Here is a 27,421-nt window from a genome sequence, read left to right as displayed (position 1 = left end):
AAATCGTAGTTCAGATAGATCAAACTTTAACTTCATTTTGGCTCAAAAGCCGATTGAATAAAATAAATCTTTCTGAACCGCGAAATAAACAAAGGATTCAAAACTACACCAGACTATAGATTCAACGAAGCAATGTACAAAAGTGTTTAGCAAAAAGTAATTTGGGGCCCACGAGTGTTATTGTTCAAAAAGGGAGGTGATGTTTACTATACGGAATGTACATACCTGTACATACCTAGCGGAAGGCAGTCAGCTGATGATCATTGGCATAGAATAGCGTCCGTCGGCTGATACTCGAGGCTAGCGGTCTGGATGAGCCCACACTGCTTCCAAGGTTGAACTGCTTCTGCTCAGCTATGCCATTCACACGACGTGGTTCTCGAACTCCTTATTGAATGCTGACGGCAGTGTATCCGTGCGAGTCAGCAAAGTTCGTCGACCCTTTGCAGCGGCAGCGCGGGCATTCTCGTCGGAATCTTGTACCAGGACATCGTCGAGTGCACTGCATGCAGACTCCGGATCAGATTGGACCGCAGCCGCTTTTCGTCGATTCGCATGGTCCGTGGCAGTTCTGGTGAAACGCATATTGGCAGTCGAAACAGAACAGTTGTTTGCTCTAGGAAGAAACGTGGGACGGTTAGTTTGAGGACAATAGCTACACAAAGAGCAATTTCGTCGATTCCATACTTACGGCTTGGAGAAATTTTCCACAGTCGTTTATCGCGCATCTCCGATGCCTTTCAGTTCACTTCTCGTTGATCCGCTGGACCTCCTCCCGTTCGATTTCGGCCTTTTGGCGTTTGAATGACCACACAGGCGCGGGAAACCAGTCCTCGATCTGCTGGCGCCATTCCGGGACGCGGAACAGTATGCTATTGGCCGTGCCCAGCTAACAAGGCTTTCGGCGGAATCGATTGGTGGTGAATTGGAGCAGCTTCTAATTCGCCGACAGGCTCTAAGGAAGCTCACCAAACATCTCGTGGCCAGCAAACCGGCGGCGGTCCAAAAGCCGTACAGTAATTTACACGGTAGAACTTGCGAAAAACCGAACTTACTGCTGCGAGTATCCCCAACAAAATTTTTTTGCATCAATCGAATGACAGAAGCAGAAAAGACGAGCGCGTGCACGAAATCAAAACAAAAATATTTACACGGTGCAAGAGAAATAGTCAAAAGCAGTAAAAAGAACTTTTTTTAAGAGGTACTAGATTACACGCTTCCGAAATAAAACCGATTTATGTTGAAGTAATCGAAATAAACCAAGATGGTCAAAATTTAATTTAATTTAAATAATCATTATCAAATTCAAGCAAAACAATGTAAATGGGCCAAAGCCGAAGTGTAAACAAAGAGTCTGTCTTGCTCGTTCCTTATGTAAACATCCACTGGCGTAAGCAAGACAGACTGTTTGTTTACACTTCGGCTTCGGCCTATTTACATTGTTTTGCTTGAATTACTACCTTTCATTAACATGTAACATATCCAGAGTTTTTTTTGAAAAGGTCCAATAAACTATTGTCTTTCATATGTTTATAGGACCTATTCAAAAATAACTCTAGATATCTAGAGTACTTTTTTAAAAATAATCAAGGCGCCATGGGTTTCCTATTTACATAGGACCTTTTGAAAAAGTAAGCGAGATATTAACGTTCACTTCGTTTCTGGAGCAACATTTGCAGCAATCATGATTTTTGTTTGCAAAAAAGTATAAAATGTGACATAAGTTTTGAAAAAAAATTGCAATTGTCTAATTTTCGATAAAAAAAAAAGATAGTTACAAATTTAACAACTGCTTTACTTTAAATAAACTTTTAATTCTACTTAATAAAAATAACTTTTCAATTATTCGCAAATTATTCGTGTCCAAATCTTAAAAAAAAAATTCTTGGCTCAATCAGTTTATTCGAACGGAATCTAGAGTTTTCGACGCTTAGTTAATGTTGGTGGTAACTGAGCCTTTAAAATCTAATCAAATTTATTCAAATTTGAAATTTGTTTAAAAAATGTTTCGACTGGTATTGCAGATTGCAAGGGGTATGGTTTCAGTGTGCACATATTTTGTGTGCAGTTATGATTTGCACAGGGGGGAAATTTGGTGCAAAGTGCCTTTCCTTGCCCTTATACAAAGTGTAAACTAACATGTTATCCTGCAGGATATCGTTAGCAAATAAATTACAATTACAAGTGTGCAAAAGATGAGCTCAAAAATCTTGTTCTGGAGAGTAAGCTCAGAAATGAGTACATCTTGTTTTGAGTACAAGAAGGAAATACTACAATCTATTTTTTGATTATTAATATGAATCATATTTAACTCTTTTCAGAGTGTAAACTGTCAGCAATAGGTCTATTCCCGTACCTGCAGAATTGCAAAATTTCTGCAACTTCTGCAGAATTCTGCAGCCAGCATAAGTCACTTTTTTGAAGCACGTTCCCGTACTTTTCAGCTCGCTCTCTTCATCTCTCTCTTTTGCAGAAGTTCTGCAAGGAGAGAAGCCACAAAACTTTTGCCTGGGTAGCGCGTTCCAGTACTTTTTCTGCAATATTGTACACAGTTGAGTGGATTTACTCAAATTGGGTATTCAAGTTTTTTTTTATTATTTAAAAAAGGGATTGACAAGAAATGTAATTTGTAATTGAAAGAAGTTTACCTCTAGAACGGTGACTTATTTTTTTTATGCAACTCATCATTTTATTTTAAAGATGCTTATGCTTAGGTAGAAATTTTACATTACAAACAATTCAAATTTTTTACATCAGGTAAAAAATAGAAATTAGAGTGGCAAGTACGTTTGAAAAATATTGTTATGAAAAAATATTAGAAAGTAATTGAATCACAAACTCAAAAATATGGAAACACATAAACTAATATTTTTAAATTGAGAAACTAAAAAAAAATCAGGTACTTGAGAATTTTAAAATGCAAATATTTGTATAAGAAAAATAAAAAAAACACTAATTCAACGCTTAGAAATTAAAATAATTAAAAATAAAGTAATTCAAAATGTTTTAAGTTTAAATAAGCATAATTTCAAAAACTCAAAATAAAAAAATTAAAATTAAAAAACTCAAAATAAAAAAAAATAAAAAATTTCAAATATTTTGAATTCGAAATAGAGCAATTCTCTACGAAATCGGTCTTTTTTCTTCAATTTTAATTTTTGTATTTTTTAATCCGACTGAAACTTTTTTGGTGCCTTCGGTATGCCCAAAGAAGCCATTTTGCATCATTAGTTTGTCCATATAATTTTCCATACAAATTTGGCAGCTGTCCATACAAAAATGAAGTATGAAAATTCAAAAATCTGTATCTTTTGAAGGAATTTTTTGATCGATTTGGTGTCTTCGGCAAAGTTGTCGGCCAAGGGCTGCAAGATTCCAAGTATCCACAGTGCAATAAATAAAGTTCCCAGTCCTGCTAGTTTGAACTATGTTTTAATGCCTTTGGATACTAGGGATGCCCAGGTGCAGGACATCCTGGAAGGAGCGGAACTGACTGTATCGGCAGTCCTGTTTGCGACTGTTGTAATCAGGGAAGCGATCCGCCAAATGTTGGTTGTTAGTATTCCTGGTTATGAGAGTCTGAACAGTATAGCTCTGGTCCTGCACCAGTTCCCTATCCTCATGCCTCCCCGTATGCTAGATGATGACTTGAACATCTGTCTAGCTGGCGGTTGATGATGTCCATGTTTCGAATCGTGATGATTGCCCTGTCTTGTCACATGTATTTACGTAACTGACGTATAGGCGAGTGACAAGGTAGCACTATCATGACGAAGTATGATTGCGTGGACGGCCATCACTAGGGAGTTCCGTAGTGATTTTTCAATGGAGCGTAGCTTTGGGTGTGAGCAGGCAGCCTATTCCAGTCACATTCAAAGTGAACTGTTTGTTTGCAACAGGGGTTGCGCCCTTTTGGGAAGTTACTCCGGAATTTAACGATCCTTAGGGAGGATTCTCCAGGACAATCATATTGAAATAGCCGAATGAGGAGGGCACGGAACAACGCAGTTGGTTTGGGTGCATACCTAGATCAGCTGTGTTGTTTTGGGTGGGATTGGGTTATTCGTGAGTAAGAAGATCATGTATTAATGCATCTTTTTTGACTTCATTTTCATGTCATGCCTGGGCCTACGACTGGAGGACGGTCGCACCAGGACAACCGAATCAAGACGTCTCCGGTGTGATATCTATCACATTGAAAACAACAGCAACAACAACAACCTGATGGCACTCAGGTTCAGGAAAGTATTTGTGTCGTTATTTTATAGTTTTTATATTTTATTAACATCCCTTTCTTTGCAGAGCATGGACAACAATAACAAAGCGGCAATGTGGGAAAGGGAAGTCACTTATGATTGTAGAAGGTATTGTTTTGATTCACAGCATGTTGAACGAACTGTTGTGGATGTACCTAGAACATCGCAGCACAGGGTATTTCTTCTGCACATTTCCAACAACAGTACTTGTTCGGTAACTTGGAATGTAGCACAGTTACCGAATGTTGCTCGCGAAACTGGGCTGAACGAAAAATGACGAGGGGACCGATGCATAACATTTTCTCTACAAATGTAAAATGATGGTTGCTTAAATTTCTTTCAGAGCTCACCTTTAATTTTGACTTAACATTTCATTAAAACTTAAATATGATTTCTAATTTGCTGAACTTGCTTTTGCATCCACTGGCCCCTCATCATTCCGGTTTGTTTAATTATTTTACGTTTGTCTGCTTTTTAAGTGGGTTACAGCCCAAGTAGTCCAGTCAAACAAGCTCAGTTACCGAACAAGTACTGTACTTTAATTTTGCTTCACTCATCTTTCTACTCTTCTGCTCTCATTTCCCAATAAATACTGAAACGTGTTTTCCCTAACAAAAACAGTTTCCCTTAATATGCGAACGATTTTAACTTCTGTTTATCATTGATCTTTCCTTTACCCATTTTCTTATTTATTTATTAAAATTTAATTTTCATCGGCTCCTACTCTTCTTTCCTTCAAACTACAATTATTCTTTCAGTATCGAACTTTATGTAGTTTACTTTCCTTTATTGTCTATTGTTTAAATCTACGCCCTTTTCTTGAAACAAGTATGGTTCGAGTCCTTACTTAATATATTGAATGATCACACACATAAAATTATTGTACTTTTGTTAAACTTTTGAATAACATGCTTAGGTCAAAAACATTGTAACAAAACACCGCGACAGAAGAAATAGCAACAGATTAACACGATTCAACATTAGGGAAGATTTCAGGAGAAAACAGTACACAGTAAATAACAATTGGTTTTTGAATTCAAACTAAAAAATAAAACAGTTATTGCATTAATGAAAGTTGATAGGCACACTTTAAATGGTTAGGCGCTTATACTTACATCAAACCCTACGTAATGTACCACCCCCGGCCGAGTTAAAATGCGTAACCGGAAAAGAAGGTGTGCATGCCTGGCACGAACACTCAAAGCGTGTTCTAGCGTGCTGCTCGTACTGACTCAGAGCAAGGGTGAGATGTAGGTGTAAGGGCAGTGCGTGTTCGTCGGGAACCTGGTGCATAAGATCGGTCAAGGCCCGTTCTTACACTGAAAATTGCGAATTGCGAATTGCGAATTGCGATTTGGTGTCTTCGGCAAAGTTGTAGGTATGGATATGGACTACACTGGAAAAAAAATAATACACGGTAAAAAAATAATTGTGATTTTTTTATTTAACTTTTTATCACTAAAACTTGATTTACAAAAAAACACTATTTTTATATTTTTTTTATTTTTTGATATGTTTTAGAGGACATAAAATGCCAACTTTTCAGAAATTTCCAGGTTGTGCAAAAAATCATTGACCGAGTTATGAATTTTTTAATCAATACTGATTTTTTCAAAAAATTTAAATTTTGGTCGTAAAAATTTTTCAACTTCATTTTTCGATGTAAAATCAAATTTGCAATCAAAAAGTACTTTAGTGAAATTTTGATAAAGTGCACCGTTTTCAAGTTATAGCCATATTTAAGTGACTTTTTTGAAAATAGTCGCAGTTTTTCATTTTTTAAAATTAGTGCACTTGTTTGCCCAGTTTTGAAAAAAATATTTTTGAAAAGCTGAGAAAATTCTCTATATTTTGCTTCTTCGGACTTTGTTGATACGACCTTTAGTTGCTGAGATATTGCAATGCATAGGTTTAAAAACAGGAAAATTGATGTTTTCTAAGTCTCACCCAAACAACCCACCATTTTTTATCGACAATATCTCAGCAACTTATGGTCCGATTTTCAATGTTAATATATGAAACATTAGTGAAATTTTCCGATCTTTTCGAAAAAAATATTTTCAAAATTTTCAAATCAAGACTAATATTTTAAAAAGACCATACATTCAATATTACGCCCTTTTGATATGTTAGTCTCGATTTAAAATTTTTGAAAATATTTTTTTCGAAAAGATCGGAAAATTTCACGAATGTTTCATATTTTAACATTGAAAATCGGACCATAAGTTGCTGAGATATCGACATTAGAAATGGTGGGTTGTTTGGGTGAGACTTAAAAAACATCAATTTTCCTGTTTTTTAACCTTTGCATGGCAATTTCTCAGCAACTAAGGGTCGTATCAACAACGTCCGAAAAAGCAAAATATAGAGAATTTTCTCAGCCTTTCAAAAATATTTTTTCAAAACTGGGCAAACATGTGCACTAATTTTAAAAAATGAAAAACTGCGACTATTTTCAAAAAAGTCACTTAAATATGGCTATAACTTGAAAACGGTGCACTTTATCAAAATTTCACTAGAGTACTTTTTGATTGCAAATTTGATTTTACATCGAAAAATGAAGTTGAAAAATTTTTACGACCAAAATTTCGATTTTTTGAAAAAATCAGTATTGATTAAAAAATTCATAACTCGGTCAATGATTTTTTGCACAACCTGGAAATTTCTGAAAAGTTGGCATTTTATGTCCTCTAAAACATAACAAAAAATAAAAAAAAATAAAAATAGTGTTTTTTTGTAAATCAAGTTTTAGTGATAAAAAGTTAAATAAAAAAATCACCAATTTTTTTTTACCGTGTATTATTTTTTTCCAGTGTAGTCCATATCCATACCTACAACTTTGCCGAAGACACCAAATCGTTCAAAAAATTCCTTCAAAAGATACAGATTTTTGAATTTTCATACATTATTTTTGTATGGACATCTGCCAAATTTGTATGGAAAATTATATGGACAAAGTAATGATGCAAAATGGCTTCTTTGGGCATACCGAAGGCACCAAAAAAGTTTCAGTCGGATTAAAAAATACAAAAAAAAATCGAATGACCGAAATCCTAGAGAACTGCTCAATAAAAAAAATCAAAAGTTTGAACTTCAAAAACTCAAAATCCACAGTTAAAAAATTCAAAGAAATTATAATTTGAAAAACGTAAAATTTAAAAATTTTGTGAATAAAAACAATATTATAATTGAGTTTCAATTATAAAAAATAGAAACAGTTTGTACTCTATTGTCCGACGACCTCTTCAAAATTTCTAATCTGTAAATCCTCTAAATATGCGTTTCTAACCTAGAATTTGACTCCAAAATATGTGTATTTAAGAATTTAAGAGTTGTGGTGTAGAGTATACCGTATAATTAAAAAAAAATGTGAAGCAATTTTAAATAATATAATATATGATGTGTAAACAACGTAACTTATGTTCCAGCAATAATGTTATGGTTATCAATTCAATATATAATCAAATATGTTGATTATTTGTTTGGTATAGTCTTATACCTTTTTTATGATTCCTTCATTGAAAGTTCAACAAAATACTTTTAATATGTTGGTTCATATAAGACAAATTAGTAGCACCGTCACAGGTACAATTTATAATTTGGCAATTAAATTTACCTATTATTTTAACACACATATTTAGTCTGTTCAAAAACAATTGAAGATCAATAATCAATCCTTAAACAAATATTTTTTGAAATTTATTCAACTCAAAAGCAATGTGTCTTTTAATAGTTTTTAAAAACAATTTGTTTTTATGATACAAATTGTTTGTTGAGTTATTAGCCGTGCTGCAATACTGGATTCAACTTTTGATCAGGTTAAAATATTAACACTAAAAAAATAATAAATTCGCTATAGGGGAGTGTGGGGTAATTTGGACACCCTAAGGAAATAGCTTTGCCACGGGCTGTATGGATATTTTAAAGCAATGTGGATGACACCAGAGGATAATAGAGGCCATATTTGATAGACAAATGTTATTAATTTCGATAAATTTTGATGAAAAACCCATTTTTATCGCAAAAATTAAAAGGTGTCCAAATTACCCCCACATTTTTGTGTGGGGGTAATATGAACACCCCTTTGAGGTAATTTGGACATGCCTTGTGGGGTAATATGGACATACCTTGTGGGGTAATATGGACACCTTTTGTGGGGTAATTTGGACACATGTTGAAGAATAAGTTTAATATTCGATTTTTTTGAGCATGTTTATTATCCTTCAACCTGGTTTTGTAATTGCTTCATATTTTGAAGTGTTGTTTTGCTCACAATATTTCATCAAAGGTTTAAATAATGATTTTGTTCAGTGTAGTATACATAATTTAATCATTCATTTTGAAATGTTTTAAACATTGATTCTGGATTAGGAACAAGTATAGTTTTTAGTGATTAAGGTATCGTTTAGATTTATCTAAATCAATCTTTATATAGAACTAACTAACCTGAATCTATCCATTTTTTTAATTTTACATACTGTGGCCCTTCAAATTTAAATAATATTGTAAACCAGCGTAGAAATTAGAAATGTCAATGAAATTAATTAAAAGCAATCAACATTAGAGTCTAGTTGAACGCCAAATGTACAGTAATCAGATTTTCATCAATTCGAATATTGGAATAAATTTATCTAAATTAAAAAAGGGGTTTTGTGAAAGTTCTCATTGTCCACATTCCTTTTTGAGTGTTTTTTCATTTTAAATCACTCTATAAATTTAACCAAATCCCTTTAAAAACTCAACCAACCATGAAAGTTACTTTTTTTTACCTGACAGGTAGACTTTCAGGTATGTCCAAATTACCCCACAAGCCATGTCCAAATTACCCCCATAGCATGTTCTATCATAAATTGCCATTTTTGATGACAAAAATGGATAAAAAGCACAATTTTTATACGTACATATCTCAGGCATCGTCCAAGCAACCTCCTTAAACAAAAATTGACCACTTTTTTGCCATATAACCCCTGTAAAACCTTATTTCCCAACCCTCAAATATTAGAACTTAAGGCGGGGCCAACCGGCCTTTGGCAACTTTTACATATTATACCAAAACTACTTAACCTATTCCAACTTTTTTGGTTTATCCATACTCCTAGGCCATTACTAGTACTAGCCTTATCACTTAAATTGCCGTTTTCACTTTATATCCGAAGAAAACGTGATTTTTAAAGGGGTGTCCAAATTACCCCCACTGTCCATATTACCCCAAACTCACCTACCATATACATTCATGAACTAAGCCTAAAATCGTTAACATAAAATATCGTACTCAATAAAACCAGACATTAAAAAAATACCCCAAAAACCATAAATTTCAAATATACAAACGTCCCTTCAAAAAGTCTACATAAATTTAGTAATAATAAAACATCAAATTTATTGCAACTACATAATAATAAAATGCTTGATTTAACCCAACTTACAAATTTTATGTAAGCGTGTACTTACACCAACTTGCAGTTACTTTTCAACACGAAAGAGGAAAGAGAGCTTGCAGAAAAGTACGGGAACGGTTTTGCTGCAACTTCTACCTCTCTCATTGCAGAAGTTCTGCCTGAGAGAAAAGTTACTTTTGTTGCAGAAAAGTACGGGAACGCTCTGCTGCCAATTTCGTGCAGAATTGCAGAATTCTGCAGTACGGGAATAGACCTAATATTTTGACGTTTTTTTCATTTCGCTGTTTGTTAACATTTTTATTGCTATCTAAACAGCTTTTTCTAGAAAAAGACCGAAACTTTACAGAAGAAAAGTTGGCTACACGGGGTAATTATGAATTCCGCATTGAATTTAAAAAAATAAGCATACCCTGACCAAATTTTAGGCGATTGACGTCTCCGTTGACCAGATCCTGCTATCAAACTGCGGCCGGATAGGGTCACCACGCCGATTCCAGTAACTAGGGTTCCAAAGCAAGATGATTCCTTTCATCTTCAACCAGGACAAGCTGCCCGAAGGAACTCGGATCGAGGGAATCGTTTGCCGTCTAGCATCTGCTTTGGAAACATTTGTTATAAAATGACGAGCCGGACCGGAAGCAGAAAAAGGTACATTTGCGGGAGAAACATCTGGCCGAAGTGTCAGGAACTTCCAGCAGGTAATTCCTAGAAGTATTCCGTTGCTTCGTTTGAAGTCGTAGAAAAATGATTTCAACTATTATCAAAAAGTTATTACATACTTTCGTGAGAAACTTACTTGATCAGTTTAATAAGTTGTGATGCAGTCTATAAAGCATCTTCATTTATTCGAAAGGCAGGCTGCCATTGGCAGCAGTCGGTTTCTAAAAGACCAAACATTTAAATTTTCTTCACAATTTTACTTCAACTAATCAATACTCACCAGCAGCCGGATTAATGGCTCAAAAACTAATGTTTCCGAGGGGGACGTCACTCCGCGATAACACACTAAAACGCACAAAAACGAGCTCGAAAAGCATCAACGCTACTCATCGTGCCGAGTTTTCACATAACGCCACCCTAAAGCAAGTTATCGTTAAAGCGAGTTAAAGCGACCAGCGTCTGCTCGACTTTTCAACCAGGGAAATCTATCTTGCAACCTTGCCGTCGAGCAGTTTTTGGTCATGTTTGGCAACTCGGTATTTGTTTTGGTTTTTTTCAAGCAGTTTTGACAGAAAGAAAAAAACAAAGCAAAAATTGCGATTTTTTGTCAACGACCGGAAAAGTTTGCTCCGGGGTGATCGCCCGGCTGTCCTCGTTTGTGGGGGCCATCACGATCGGCAATCTGGTAAAGAGCACACTCGGCCCGGAGGGAATGGACAAGGTTCAGATTGCGCACGGCCGTAGCACCGGCCGGGTTGAGGTCACCAACGTCGGGGCTCGATTTTGAAGGCGGTCGGCGTGGACATGAGTCGCTTCCAGGACGATGAGGTTGGCGTGGAATGACTTCCGTGACGGTGTTGGTGTCAGAGTTGCTGCAATGCTGAGCGAGGCGGAAAAGTTGCTGGAGCAAAAAATTCACCCTCAAACGAGTGCGGCCAAGCAGGCGCCAAAACTATGTGCCGGCTGTTGCTTGGAGGATTCGTTCCTGGACAAGGGTTTCCTGTTGGACAAGAAGACCGTTGTGCACAAGCCGAACACAAGTGAACGCAAAGATCTTGATCGCCAACACGCCGATGGACACGGACAAGATCAAGGACTCGATGGTGAAGATTGCTGAGCTGGAGGTCGCCGAGAAGGAGAAGATGAAGGACAAGGTGATAACCAGGACCAGGCTCGTCTCGGTCGTTGCGATCTGTTCGAAAGTTTGCATCGATGTGATCGCCCGTTCCAACATCTGCAGGCCACGGTGCCGGAATATCTCGCAAGGAGGCAAGTTGCTGCCCAACAGAAACTTCGCCCCAAAGTGGTAAGCGGAGGAATTTGGAGGAGATTTCGGTGGAATTCGAGGAGGAGAAAAAGTTCATGGATAAGTTTTTTTTATCCGGCGAGTTTAAGTTTTTAATTTTTTTAATTTGTTGGTACATTCTATCGAACATTCCGGTGTCAGCGCTCAATCGACATCCTGCTAGGCATTGGCATTTTAGTGCGACTCGCAGCAAAACAGTCCGGCGCGCTGCAGCTGGAGAATCTAAAAATTAAGGTGCTTCTGTCGGCCGCTGACGAGAATCTGGAAAAGCTAAGCAGCAACTCATCCGGGAAGAGCCGACGTGGTATGCGATGTGGAAAAGTAAAAGGTAAGCCTGTTCATCTGAACAAGCATTTCGATCGAAAGTGCATACAGTTTTTTTTAAATATTTTTAGACGTTTGTTGTTGTTGAACACTGGGCCAGAACAGAACACTAGATATATTCTCGCTGCATCAGAGAGTGCGTCGGCCGCCAAGGACACACTTAACCAGCTGGGCAGCATTCCGTGGAAGATCAACAGCGAAGTGATGGCGTTGTTCATCAGAGCAGCATCTCCATGCTGGACCTTTCCTGCCCTCCTTGTCGCCAATCGAAGAAACCGTTCCGCGCAGTGAATTGACCGGTTACGATTGGTTCATCCTGATGCGCAAGAAGATGACCCACTGGCGCAAAGCTCACCTGATTCCCCCGCACCTGAACCACTCACTCTCTCCTTAGTTCGGTATGATTTTGTACACATAATTGAATAAAATCCTGTTTTTTTCTGTTGATACTGTTTATTTTACTTTAGCTTAGAATTTATTTATGCATTAATACAATAATTAAGAGCGATTTCAATATCAGATCCCCATGAAATTTTTAGGGGTTGTTCGGTAATATATAACTAACATCTGGGCTGAATATGAGCACCCACACGTCTTCATCAGCATTTCAGGTTGTACAGGTAGATCTTCGTTTTACCCCTTGTCGGCCGCGTCCGGCATGTTAAACAGCGTGGCCGAGTCCTTGACCAAAAAGCTCAAGCGGGATCCACCGCCGCTGTTGGGCGCAACTGCGACGGTCTCCGGAACAATGGGAGCCTGTGCCGTCTGCAGTCGATGCTGTCCTCCAAGCTGGCCGCGTTGCCTGTATGCAGCGTTATTGTTGTCCACAGCCAGTCGCATCAATCATGCCGATGTTCGAACGCTTCGCTCTGATTCTCACCAGCCAGCTCAAGGATCTTAATGGCCACTTCCAGGTTTCCAATCTTCTGCTCTGGTCCTTCAGAGTGTCGCGCGACCTTTCGATTCCTCCACCATGAAATCGACGAAAAACCAACCCGTCTCGAATCGCTGGAACAGGAACCCTTCGAAGGCGCAGGAAACGGTTCCGACGGCTGATCTGTCCCCACCGGTTTTGCCCTCCGCAGGTTCATCGTGGTACAGCTCCGTTAGCAGGCTCTTCGCAGCCAACACCGGCCCCGAAACACGCCCGTTTTCATTAATGTTCCGTTCGGAAGTTGCATCAGCACAACGCGGCGAGAATCTTGTTTCCTCCTAGAGCGCCACCGTTTTTTGACCACCATCCGTCCGGTGACGGAAAAAAATCTAGCAAAACAAACTGCTCGACTGATTTGACAACGAGAACTGTCATTTGCTCTTGACAGTTCTCGCTGTCAAAAAAAATCGAGCAGTGTGATGCGAGAACGCAAGAAAAGGAAAGCCAAAAAGCGGAAAGGTGAAAGTGAACGCTGCAAAGGTTTGAAAAGGAAGCTTTATCGCTCGGTTAGCGCGGAAGTGACATCCCCCTCGAATGTTTCACTAGTTGCTTGGCCGATTATTCTCGAAACTCTTAGAATAGTTGCTTGGAAGCCAAAAGCAGGGCTGCGGAGTCGGGTTATATTTCAAGCGACTCCGACTCCGACTCCGGCTTTCTAAGTTTAGCCGACTCCGGCTCCGGCTCCGGCTTTCAGCTCCAACCGACTCCGACTCCAACTCCGGCCTACCAACTCTAACCGACTCCGACTCCGACTCCAGCTTTCAACAAATTGTTGGCTCCGACTCCACAGCCCTGGCCAAAAGTACCGTCTGATTATACGAAAGATTAACATAATACCAACTACCTGAGATTAGCATCAAATTGTTTCATTTGTTTGCACTCAGAATATCAACATAAACAACAAAATTTAGCCGCCAAACTTTTGCTTCTCCTGCCACCAAACACTACCAAGCTTACTTGATTGTTTTGTTTTGAGCTGTCATCGTCAGAATTAACTTCACAATTGAAATTTACACGATTTTGAAATTTCAGTGCAGCTAAATTACATTGAATGTATATTTTACATGCAATTTGAAGTTCAAATTTTCCGAAAATCAACAAACTGAAATGAATTTACATAACAATTGACCATTACGTATGATTTGGTTTTACATAATGGCTCTTTAAATCATATTCAACGATTTACATCAAGTTTCAATTTTACATTAAGCATGTTTACGTATAAAACATGGTTTACATGACCGTTAAATTTACACTTTTTTTTCTGTGTAGATCAGTTGCGAATAGGTAACAGTCATTGGCCACCAACGGCGCCCGCCATGTCAGTTTGTAGACCTTGATTTTAAGGGACGGGAATGTTAGTTAGCGCAAGATGCTACTAGGGCAGCTGATTTACTCTGTGCTTACACCCCACGAGCACCAGGAACCTGAAAACTTGTTAGTAGGATAGGGTGTTTGGTTTGATGATGCGACCCAAAATCATAGTGTTTGTTGAAGGGTATTATGTATTATTCTCAAGGCAAGCAATCGGATGCTGCGGATGAGACATTTCCCGTTTATCGGTTGTTAAATTTTAAATGAAATGGTTTAGTCTTAGACAGCCGGCTGTGGAAAGATAGAACCAAAATCATTTGTAATTAAAACTGAAGGGTTAAACAGTGTAATTTTTAACTTGAGATGATTTCAAGAGCTTTAAATGATTGATGTTTAGTGAGGTACTGATTAACTTTGCGAATGACGACGGACACGAAAAATCTTGCGACCCAACGGAAAGGCATCGCAAATCGGATTCTACACAATCCTGTTCTTTTCACTTTGTAAACAAACACAACCAACCGCTCGCACTGATGGAACATAATTGAATGATTCCCCCCCGTCCAGCGCGTCCCTTCACTCAATATTTTTGCATGCACAATCCTGTTTTTTCACTTTGTAAACAAACACAACCAACCGCTCGCACTGATGGAACATAATTGAATCAATACCCTGGTTTAATTACTAATATAGAGTTAGTAATTTTTGACGATTTCGTAGACGGCGTGAAATTCTGAAATTTTCTCAAATCGTTTTTTTAAATAACAACTTAAAAAATATTTCATCCAAAAAGACTACACAGAAAAAATATGTAAAATTACACTTCATGTAAACCTTAAAATAAATGTAAAACTGGTTAATGTAAAATTTAAAATTAATGTAAATGGCTAAATATCATGTAAAACCATGTTATGTAAAATCTAATCGAATGTAAATGACGCATCTCATGTAAATTATCTAAAATTGCCACATTTTGCGAAAACAAAAATCATGTAAATTATAAAACTGATGTAAAATTTTCTAAATGTAATTTTGAAAAGCATGTAAATTTCAATTTCAACCTTCACTGAAAAATGACAGCTGGCCAAACCAAAACATTCATTCAAGTGTTTCGAGTGATGTGAAGGATGGTGGAGGTAACTTTAAATTTGGGGATGTTTTTAAACAGAAATACGCCTTTGGGTAGGCACATCGGATGCAGACGCACACAGAAAAAAAAGTGTAAATTTACCCGACACTGAAACCATGTTTAAAACGTAAACGTGATCAATGTAAATTCGAAATTCAATGTAAAATGGTAGATCGCATTTAAAGAACCTGCATGTAAATTGAGATTCAACTTAATGCATGAATCTCATTTAAATGAAAATTTTGTTTCAGAGAAATCATAAATTGAAAAAATGAAAAGCATGTAAATGTACTTTTGATGTAAATTTGTGTAAACGTAAAGTCAAAAAGCGTTGAAATTTGTTTTCGCGAATGACAACTAAAGTGGATGACAAAAACAAACCAGTTCAATTTGTGATGCGTAGTGAAATGGAAGTGGAGTTGTTTTGATGTTTGCTAAAAGTGCTTGCAAATGACTTGAATTGTAAAATATGAACTCAGGTAATGTAAACAAACATTAAATTGATTCTGATGTGAACGAACAATTTACTTTGAATTGTTCAGTTGATTCAAATTAGGTAAAATAAATTGTTGTTTACATTACAGCTGGTCTCACCGGAATGGTCTAAACTCTATCAAGACGTTCTGGAAAATGGACTGCTACTTAACTGGGCCACTTCGGAGCCGCAAACGATGCCTGGATGAAAGGCCGTCTGTTGACCAGTGGTTTTTGCTGACAATTACCAAATCAAATACTAACATACGAAGCAGCCTCCAGCCGACGATCAATTTTAAAATGTTTCTGACGGCACCGGCAATTATTGACCGGAAGTTTTCCTATTTGAAGCAATCTCAAGCCCGGATTCACTTGCACAACTACATCTCGATTAGTCAGGAATGCTTCGTGTTCCAGCTGATTGACAACGGTTACGGGAGGCCGGTAAATTTTAATAATAGATACTGAATGTTTTTGTTGGGTCGCGGACCCTATTATCGGTGATTATTTATCACCCCCCGTCGCACGGGGGGGTGAGTACGAAAGAGACGTCAGTGGTGGCAGCTGACGTCTGCTTGACTTGTTATTGTTTTGAATGTTGTTTGTAATATTTGTGAAAATATACGTTCTGTTGCGTTTTGATACCCGATGAGACCGGTCGTCTCATCGGGACTTAGAAAGTCGCCGTGTTTTATTTTATTGTACCGTCCTCCCAGTGGTGTCTTCGTCCGCCGTCGTAATAATCGTTTCGTTTCTTGTTCCGGACGTCCCCGCAGTAATGCACAACGTAGGGGACTGGACGATCGGGCCGAACATTGTGGTGCCGTGACCAGGATGTATGTTGGGTCACAGACCCTATTATGGCATATTTTGTATTACCCCCGGTCACGCAGTGTTTCCCTCATTGACCGCTGGGAGCGCTAGTAGGCTGACAGTATAGTCTGTCATGTATGTTATTGTTTATCTTCGTGATGTTATTTTCTGTGATATAGATTTAAGGTTTCTTGTATTGTATAAATTGTGAAATAAACTTCTTCTGTGTTGAACCTCCGAGGAGGCAGGAGGCGTGGGGCACCACAATGTTCGGCCCAATCGGCCAGTCCCTACGTTGTGTTCTAACTCCTTGCGGGACTGCCGGAACCAACAACTTACGAACTACGGCGGAGCTTCAGGGACGATGGCGGACGCAGACTTTTCTCACCGAACAAATAAAACACGGTGGTTTTCAGGCTCCGAGAGGCCTCCTGCCTCCTCGGAGGTTCAACACAGAAGAAGTTTATTTCACAATTTATACAATACAAGAAACCTTAAATCTATATCACAGAAAATAACATTTACTTAGCAAAAACTACAATTTTATTCCTCCGACCGAGACTTTATTCGCTAAGTCCAAAAGATAAACAAAGTTTCTCCTCAACGCGATCCGACCGCGACGACGATTTATTTCTTCTGATTTTGACCAAGCAGTGTGAGAAGGAATGCGAAAGATAGTGTGACGGTGCGCGTGATCGCGACGATCAACAAAACCAACACTACACCACTACCATCACCCTGCCGTGTGCGTACGCAAATTATAGCAAGAGAATTTATGCTACACGGCAGGGTGGCGAGTTAATTTAACTTTCCAACCAAACAGTTTTCATTCTCCTTTTTTTAAGTTAGCATCCGGATGGACGAATCATTTGCTCCGATTGTTTGTGGTGTTTGAACGTCTCGCCTTCAGTTAGTCAAGGTTGTTCCTCTTGCCACTGCCGGTTCTGAAGGCCAGGTATATGGTTCTTGTTTCAATGCATCTTCTACCTTATCCCCTTTTGGAATGTTCAACCAGCCGTAACACCCGGAATTTTCCGCAGAAACTTATTCACCAGAAGACTTGTTCATGTTGACCAGTAGGAGCAGGAAGCCTCTTGTTAGCCCGCAATCTTCCGCAAGAAAGCTTTCCTCCAGCGGCAACAAAATTTGTTCTTTTCCAGTGTTTACGAAAAAAATCACTTCTCATTCTCAAAAATTTCAACTCTTATGATTCGCGACTAACACTTCACTAAGAGCAACCTTACCAGCGTGAGTATTAGGCCGGTTTTAGCGTTTTGTAACGCGTGTTAGTAACTTTGCTCCCACACCGGTCGTTGCTAAATGGGTTGCTAAACTAAAACGTAACGCGTCGGTTGGGAGCGAGTTACCAAATCTAGCAACGCGCTAGCAACGCAACTAAAACTTGGAACTGTCAAAGTTCAAAACAAAGTTTGTTCAGTTTTTATGTTCGAATGTTGTTTATGTGTTTTTTTTTCGTCTTTTGTCGGTCGAAGTGACCAAACCGCGCAAAAATTAAGAAGGAGTTGGATTGCGGCAATAGAAAATCCGGTAAGTATCGTAAAAAATGGCCTGGATTCCGGGTTTACTGGCCACGGAACCGGCTACTGAAGGATTGACTGTTCATGAGAATGGTTTTCCCAGTTTTCTGAAAACAGCATCCTTCCTCTAGCGCAGGGAACTCCTTCCGGATGGTCACGGAGCTGGCAAAAAAAATCCGGCAGCATCATCTCATGCGCAGGGAACTCTTTCCGGATGATGTTTGCTGGTTTCGTAACCATCCGGAACGAGTTCCCTGTGCAAGAGGGAGGATGCTGTTTGGACTTCCGATAGTCAGAGCCGGCAAAAACATCCGGAAGGAGTTCCCTTTACATCAGGGAGGATGCTTCTTTTATTTGCTGGTTCCCACATAAGGTATTGGGGTCCGTCGACCCCAAACTTTAAAAAAATCGTCATAATTCCAGTTTTTGACCGATTCCGGTTCTTTTGGTCACAAATGAAAGCTTAGGACGTCCCCTTTTCGATACCGACATGGGAAACCGGATTTGGACACCGGTGGCCACGGGAATCGGCTACAACCGAAAAAAGACCTTTTTGAGACCCCAACTTTGACGACCTGTATCTCCGGTAAATTTCAGCCAATCAGGATGCTCCGGGTTGCATTAGACAGGCATTTACCTGTACTTTGACCACAAATATTAATATCAGGGCCAGGTGACCTACCGGTTCCGGAAATCCGGAACATCCGAAAAGTTCATGTTTTAATGTTTTACACATATATGTGATACAAATACTCTCAAAATGGTTGAAATTGATCCATAAAACTTACTAAAAATACAATACACGATTGCCAGAACCACTCTGGAGTGTTAGTGGCCACTTCCGGGTATCCTGGAACCGGTTCCCAGGTACCCGATGAACGGCCAACTTGACTTTTTTGGTGGAAACTCATCATGTTGCACTTCAAACTCCATGAAATTGAAAGATATGTCCATCTTTGGTAATGCCGTTATTAGCTGAGCCATCCTGGCCAATCTGGAACCGGTTGCCGGTGGCCTCTTGGGGACACTTCCGGAATATGAGAGAAACCCTATCATCCGATATATCAAACTTCATAAAATTGAAAGATATGGCAATCTACGGTCATGCCGTTGATCGTTGACCAATCTTGGCCAATCCTGAACCGGTTACCAGTGGCCCCTTTGGGACAATCCCGGAATATGAGAGAAATCCTATCATCTGACATATCAAACTTCATGGAATTGAAGGATGCAGGCACCTAGCTAAGGGGGTGGGCTTCGGGCAAACCCCCCCCCCCCTGATTTTTTTTGGAAGACATATGGGAGAGAGGGAAGAAGAAGAAAAAAGAAGAAAATATCATGTTCAAGCCCAAACCCCCCTCCCCCTCCCCCCGGCCCAAAATTCTGGCTACACTTCTGGAAGGATGTGTCAATCTACGGTCATGCCATTGTACGCTTATTCATTCTGGCAATTCTGGAACTAGTTCCCGGTGGCATCTTAGGGACACTTCCAGAATATGAGAGAAACCCTATCATCCGATGTAATTCATAGATATTTCAACCAACGGTCAGCGATCAATTGCATAACCGTAGATTAAGGTAGTTTTCAATTTCATGAAGTTTGATATGTCGGATGATAGAATTTCTCTCATATTCCGGAAGTGTCCCCAAGAGACCACCGGTAACTGGTTCCAGAATGGCCAGAATGGCCAGAATGGGTCTGCGAATAGCGGCATGACCGTAGATCAGGGGTGCTCAAAGTTTTTTGAAGGCCGGGCCAAATTGGAAGCTCAAATGAGCTTGCGGGCCAAATTTACAAAAAAAAATTGTAAAAAAAATAAATTACGTTATTAATCTTCTCATTGAAAAGTGCCGGCGACAAAATTGGGCGAAAAGTTCACCGCCCGGAGATCGCGAGTTGGCGCGAGCGAATGAACACCACGAAAAAAGATTCGGGGGTGCATTGGGGTTAAGTGATCATTTCGTCATTCGGTTTAATTAAACAATAATTATTTTTTCGTAAATATAGCTACTTGATGCGATGTAATTCATTTTTACAGTAAATTAGGCATTGTTACATCAAATTTGACCTTTCAAACGCACTAGAATGGCCAAATTTTAAAACATCAATGTTTGCCAATTTGACCGTTTTACCCCCAATTCCCCTTGTAGAACAAAAGAAAAGTTCATCCGCGGTCTGTCAGCAGCGCGCTGTTTTGTTTGCTGGATCAACATTTGGAAATGTCGAACGTTGAAGGAAATCGCTCAAAAAATGGAAATTAATCGATTTCAAATGTTATGGCCGCAAATGAAAGGTAAGGGTGGCTAATTGTTGATTCCGATCTGTAAAACTAGTTCTGGCGAGGGTTCTGGGCACTGCGGCAATCGATTTTACCGGCGGGTTGCTTCCGGTTGCATTTGATTTGAGGAGAAGGTTTTTCAATCCACCAGGGGCTTGTTCGGGGGCAACAGTTTCGGTAATCCGGAACTTCCGGTAAGTTCCATATTTGCAGTGTTTAGCATGAAAAACAAACTTAGACCAATGTTTCAAATGTGCGCTCTTTTTGAGGAGGGGGTGCAAACCGAAGAAGAGCGCAACTCGGGGGAGCGTTATTTCGGGGTTTCAGCGCAAACCGAAGGAGCGTTATTGCAGGGTTTTGGCGGAAAATGAGATTTTCTTTTTTAAAACACTGATAATGGGCCATCCTCAAATCTGGGTATCCAAGAACTCCCGGATGTCATGGCCTAGAAAGCTACCTGATCAACGGAGGTCTCGACGGAGGTCTTTATGGGTGAATTAACCATCGGTATATACTCAAACCCCGATGGTTGGTCACTTTTTCGTTGGACACTTTTTTAGTTTGTACCCCGTTGGTTGGTCAAAGTCAAACTAAAAAGTGACGAACTGTCACTTTTTACACGGCGCTCACGCACACTATCAAAACACACGTTTGGTAGTGTGCGTGAACTCCGTGTAAAAGGGGTGTCAAACTAAAAAGTGACCCCGTTCGTCTGACAACAGCTTGTGTCAAACCATCGGGGTTTGAGTGTAGCTTCAGTGAACAACGATGGAGACACTGGGGTACGTTGGATTGTTATAAGTCTTCTAAGAACCATGTTGGATTATTATGGGTCCTCCAGGAACTCCCGGGAGTTATGACCTGATGATCCAAGGCTGTATATCATAGGTACTCACGATCTTGCTTTGCATTAGTGTGAGTGCATGACTCCGTGCCACTAAAACCAAAACAATAACAAACGAACAATGAACCGTGCCAGGAAAAGCAAAACATAAACAATGTCAGTGGCAGTGGAGTGAGAGAGTCAGATATAACGATTTTGACAACCGCACTACTACACACTCGCGAGTACCTAAGGTAGAAAGCCATGCTGATGATCTACCTAATCAACTGGGGTCTATATGCACCCAAAGTTAAAGAACGAGGGGAAAGTCCTCCCGAAAATAAACGTGAGGAAAGTACTATTTTGCGTGAGTAAAGACCTCTCGCGAGTTCATTCGTTCATTGACGAGTTCATCCAATTGAGTGGCTTATATGGACAAATGACCACCACTTAGTCACCGAACCATGGTGGCCTATACGGCAAAGGCACGGTTCAATAAGCCGAAGGTCTTGGGTTCGAATCTCGGTACCGGTACTTTTTTTTGATAGATGAACTTTTTTGGAAAATGAACCCATGAGTAAAGTACTCACGGTAATTTCGGGATTTATCCTCTCCGTCCGCATACAGTAGCATTTTACTACCGAATCGTGCTCTTAATCCTCTCGTATGCCGATGCCCAGTTCTGGGTGTGGGTGTATTAACCATTGTAACTATAATCTTTTTTAGACTAAAAAAAGTTTTTAATTCAATCCTGGTCATAACTTAAAACTTTGCCAATGGTTGGTATTCAGAAAATCTTATCTCAAGATACAGATTTGCGAAAACATTCACAGCACTTGTGTATAGACAGACACCATTTTGTATGAAGAATATGAGGCAATAGTGCACAATAACTATTTTGGTCATAAAAAACATCAATGGACAAGGTTTCATACAAATCTGAAAATGCAATCAAAAGTCGATTTGCAATAACGAAAGGAATTAAATACTTTGTTGAATCCAAATTAGCGCCTCATTTCTCTGTTTGTTTGTTGTTGTGCAGGTTTGGTTTCAAATATTTCGTTTGATATGTTTCACACTAGCGTGCCCAGCTCTTTGAGGAAGGTGGGGCAATAATATGGAAGTTTTGAAAAATACGTCGGTTCTTATAGTCCCCTTAGTGCTTGCTGTCGAGTGTTTAATGATGTAGCAGATGTGTTTGTGTTTGGAATGTCAAAATGTGTATTTAAAACTAGGATTAAAAATAGGACATAAGTTGTTGTCTGTGCGGCGAGTGCCGAAGATGAAATAAATAAATAAATAAATAAATAAATTTGTGGACACCCCCTGACCAAATGTAGAACAAATTTCTGAGGATGGTGGGGCAGTTGCCCCATGTTGCCCCACCCTGTGCACGCTAGTGGTTTCAATTGGGCCCAAAGGTGAAGCTTACATTTGTGATATTATTGTTCACAACGATAAAGCTTATTTTTCTGAGTACAATGACACTTTGTACGACCGAGAAGGATTTAAAATCGATATTAAATCAATTTAAAAAAAATCACAGCTCGTTCTACAGTATGTAAAAAAAGTATTTACACCCCTTGGGCACTATGTACATATTGTGATGAAACATCTAAACAATTTAATGTTGACAGAAACCTAGTACTACGTTTTGTTCAGAAACTCATGCCAGACATTTTGCTACAAAAAGCTCATGAAAAGATGATTTCTATAAAAAGTTATATAACAAATACTATTACGAAAATAAAAAAGGTGCAAAAAAAGTTTGTACACCTTTCGAAAAATTAACATAAATAATGTTATTTGTTGACAAATCACCATAAATCCAGTCTCCCAACTCCAAATAGGCATCTTTGACTGATTAAAAAAATAATTTGGATTGAATATAAAGTTTACTAACAACTTAGTATAAAAGTTTATATAACTCTGGAAATTCTATATAAAACTTATCTTAACTTAATTTTGAAATCTTCTAATTCAAGTAAATGTCAATATATTACCATAGAATTGCTAAATAAACATTTTGGAGTGAGTATAACACCGTTTTGGGGGTATTTGTATCGATAGAATAGATTTTTCGTTGGAATTTCGTACCAACCCGGAATTACGTCGTCGGAAAATCCGCCGGCATCTGAACCGGTCCACAATTCACAAGTCAACCTATGTGGCATCAGAAAGGGCATAAAATTTCCGATCTTTTGATATCCATACATCCAGGTTTTCTATAAAACCCACGTTTTTAAATACCTAAGCAAAAACGTTGTTATGGTTTCGTTTGAGCAACCTGTCAAAAATGTATGGAATTTCGTAATTTTTGTTCTCGTGGATCAAACTTACTTTTTGCCCAGGTATTTAAAAACGTAGGTTTTAAAGAAAACCTAGATGTTTGGGTATCAAAAGATCGGAAATTTTATGCCCTTTCCGATTCCACATAGGTTGACTTGTGAATTGTGGACCGGTTCGGATGCCGGCGGATTTTCCGACGACGTAATTCCGGGTTGTTACGAAATTCCAACGAAAAATCTATTCTAGCGATACATAGACCCCCAAAACGGTGTTATACCCACTCCCAAATGTTTATTTTGCAATTCTATGGTAATATATTGACATTTAGTTGAATTAGAAGATTTCAAAATTAAGTTAAGATAAGTTTTCTATAGAATTTCCAGAGTTATATATACTTTTATACTAAGTGGTTAGTAAACTTTATATTCAATCCAAATTATTTTTTTAATCAGTCAAGGATGCCTATTTGGAGTTGGGAGACTGGATTTATGGTGATTTGTCAACAAATAACATTATTTATGTAAATTTTTCGAAAGGTGTACAAACTTTTTTTGCACCTTTTTTATTTTCGTAATAGTATTTGTTATATAACTTTTTATAGAAATCATCTTTTCATGAGCTTTTTGAAGCAAAATGTTTGGCATGAGTTTCTGAACAAAACGTAGTACTAGGTTCCTGTCAAACTTTAATTTTTTTACATGTTTCATCACAAAATGTGCATAGTGCCCAAGGGGTGTAAATACTTTTTTTACATACTGTAAGTGGACCTTAGTTGATTCATCAAAAAAATGTTGTCCTGTCCTATTTTTTGCATTTAAATGAAAAAAAAAATGATCAAAAATGGGTTTTAATCTTTTTTTTACCGTTGAACATAACAATTGACTCAGGGCTTTAGGACCCTATTGTCTATATGGGTGAATTGATCATCGGTGTGGCTTCAGGTAGCTTTAGTGAACAACGATAGATACTCTGGGGTACGTTGTTATCGATCATCCAAGAATTCTAGGAAGTGATGACCTGATGATCTACCTGATCAACGCGAAACTATATGGGTATATCAACCATCGGTATCGCTTCAAGAAGCTTCAGTGGACCATGATAGACACTTTGCACCATGCTTGATTGTTATGGGTTTCCCAGGAACTCTCGGAAGTCAGGTAAATCATCAGGTCATAACTCCCGGGAGTTCCTGGAGGACCCATAATAATCCAACATGGCGAAGGGTATCCATCGTGGTTCACTAAAGCTATCTGAAGCTATACCGATGGTTAATTCACCCATATAGACCTCCGTTGATCAGGTAGCTATCTAGGCCATGACATCCGGGAGTTCTTGGACACCCAGATTTGAGGATGGCCCATTATCAGTGTTTTGTGGATGACCCCTTATATAAATGTTTCGTTTAATTGTAAATAAAATTAAAAAAGAAAATCCCATTTTACGCCAAAACCCCGCAATAACGCTCCTTCGATTTGCGCTCAAACCCCGAAATAACGCTCCCCCGAGTTGCGCTCTTCTTCGGATGCGCCCCCTCCTCAAAAAGAGCGCACACTTGAAAGATTGGTCTAAGTTTGTTTTTCATGCTAAACACTGCAAATATGAAACTTACCGGAAGTTCCGGATTACCGAAACTGTTGCCCCCGAACAAGCCCCTGGTGGATTGAAAAACCTTCTCCTCAAATCAAATGCAACCGGAAGCAACCCGCCGGTAAAATCGATTGCCGCAGTGCCCAGAACCCTCGCCAGAACTAGTTTTACAGATCGGAATCAACAATTAGCCACCCTTACCTTTCATTTGCGGCCATAACATTTGAAATCGATTAATTTCCATTTTTTGAGCGATTTCCTTCAACGTTCGACATTTCCAAATGTTGATCCAGCAAACAAAACAGCGCGCTGCTGACAGACCGCGGATGAACTTTTCTTTTGTTCTACAAGGGGAATTGGGGGTAAAACGGTCAAATTGGCAAACATTGATGTTTTAAAATTTGGCCATTCTAGTGCGTTTGAAAGGTCAAATTTGATGTAACAATGCCTAATTTACTGTAAAAATGAATTACATCGCATCAAAGTAGCTATATTTACGAAAAAATAATTATTGTTTAATTAAACCGAATGACGAAATGATCATTTAACCCCAATGCACCCCCGAATCTTTTTTCGCGGTGTTCATTCGCTCGCGCCAACTCGCGATCTCCGGGCGGTGAACTTTTCGCCCAATTTTGTCGCCGGCACTTTTCAATGAGAAGATTAATATTTTAATGAAAAAATCAGACATTTCTGTTATTTAAAAAAAATCTTTTCAAAATAATAGGAACCACAAAATAACGAGTTTCTATCGGTATTGTTGTTTCTGGTATTTGAAAAAAAAAGTTCTTAGCTGAATGTACTTGCATCTTCAAAAAAAAAAATTGTTTTTATATTTCGAAAATTGTGGTGACATTACATGTTGAACAATTCTTCCATAAGTTAAGTGTGGCTAATGAAAAATCGTTGAGATCCAGAATTTCAACATTTCAATGAAAATTTTTTTTTGGAAAATGTTTTAAGCTTTCGTATAGTTAACCTGCAATCATTATTTTCAAAAAAAGCGAAACAACATTAATTTATTTCATCGAAAATTCACTAAAATTCAAATTAAATTTAACAAACCCAAACATGCTCAAGAGATTTTAAATGCAAAGGAATGCATATTTAATTAATTTCAGCTGAATGCTCTTAAATTATTTTTTTAATTTTTTTGAAAATATATTTTTGCTCCTGGTTTTTCGAGTCAATTTTTTAATAATGGTGGAGGGGTGGGTTGATCGACGAAAGCTTTGTAAAATATTTGCTGCAAACTTGATCCTCCGATTTCCACATTTTGTCTGCCTGAATCAGTTGATAGTCAATCAGATTCGTTATCTAACTGTAATGAGTTCGAATCCCTTATGAAGTGCAATGTAAGATTGAGGGTGACTTGCAAATTAATAAAGAAAACTTTTTTTTTGCATCTATTACAGAATTCTACCAAAGGCAAACTTGAACGTCTTTTTGATATTTCTAAAAATGTTTGATGAAAGTTTTGACGACATTTACTAGTTTCACTCACATTGAAACGTGTGAAATTGTTTTAATTATAAAATAGGTCGTACATGTTGTTTCATTTGCAGCAAGCCTCAACTCTACTCGTTTTCAGGAACGCCCACGAAATGGAACTAACGTGCGCCGACATCATGCTGCTGTGTGACCTGTTTTATCTGCCGTTCGAGCACGACAGCAAAGCCCTACAGCTGTTGGCCGAATTCCACTGGCTCAAGATAAAGGCTCAGGTGCTGTTCAAAAACCGGTCGCGCAAGCCAAGCTTGGCGACAACTCGGACGGCGGGGGATTCGAAATGTGCAGCCAGTGGCCAGTTCGCCAACTGGTCCACAAGGTTCGATACTTCCCAGTGCCGATTGTTGTGTCTTTGTTCCGACGACAACGGCTTAACTGGTGGAAAACAAAAGATCCAGCAGCACCTAACAGGTAATCGAGCTTATAATTTGTGATGTTTTTGCCCTAATTGTTTGTTTTTTTACAGAACTATTTGCTACAGTGATCGTGGACGTCGTTGGGGCATCCCCTACGCCATCCTAGAAGGAGTTGATGGGTTCGAACTCACCGGATAACTTGGAAAATTCGCTCGAAAGCAATGGGAGGAAAAGCAACGGATCATATAATGCCGTAATTAGGCCTCAACCAAGTTGTCGTTTCCTAACCCTAACCAATTCTTTCAGGTGAGTACATTCCGCATTGTAGTTATCACTCCCTTAAAAAAGCATGCGAGAGTTGCTCCGTTGAATCTATTACTTGATGCAACTAAAAAAACTTTTGTATCACGGTACAGAAAGATTTGTTCTAC

General features: G+C 38.7%; 2 protein-coding genes and 1 long non-coding RNA gene across 6 annotated transcripts in view; 2 read left to right on the top strand and 1 right to left on the bottom strand.

Annotated features, from left to right (window-relative positions):
• Positions 1–27,421, bottom strand: part of LOC120424220 (scavenger receptor class B member 1) — a 130,258-nt gene that overhangs the window by 33,110 nt on the left and 69,727 nt on the right. The window lies entirely within an intron of this gene.
• LOC128093700 (uncharacterized) lies at positions 10,753–12,392 on the top strand. Its single transcript, XR_008212684.1, has 2 exons — positions 10,753–11,949; positions 12,017–12,392. It is a non-coding gene; the product is annotated as an uncharacterized LOC128093700 (long non-coding RNA).
• On the top strand, positions 25,904–27,349 carry LOC120424223 (uncharacterized). Its single transcript, XM_039588279.2, has 2 exons — positions 25,904–27,045; positions 27,101–27,349. The coding sequence occupies exons 1-2, from the start codon at positions 26,673–26,675 to the stop codon at positions 27,154–27,156; spliced, it is 429 nt and encodes a 142-aa protein (XP_039444213.1). The 5' UTR covers positions 25,904–26,672; the 3' UTR covers positions 27,157–27,349.

Source organism: Culex pipiens, unplaced genomic scaffold (assembly GCF_016801865.2).
Source record: "Culex pipiens pallens isolate TS unplaced genomic scaffold, TS_CPP_V2 Cpp_Un0003, whole genome shotgun sequence".
Lineage (NCBI taxonomy): Eukaryota > Metazoa > Arthropoda > Insecta > Diptera > Culicidae > Culex > Culex pipiens.
This window is presented reverse-complemented; position numbering and strand designations above follow the sequence as displayed.

Excerpts from the sequence above, each read along its gene's own strand:
- LOC120424223 (XM_039588279.2), top strand. The coding sequence starts at position 26,673 with ATGTTGTTTCATTTGCAGCAAGCCTCAACTCTACTCGTTTTCAGGAAC. Across the intron at positions 27,046-27,100 it reads GATCCAGCAGCACCTAACAG|AACTATTTGCTACAGTGATC; the intron begins GTAATCGAGCTT and ends GTTTTTTTACAG.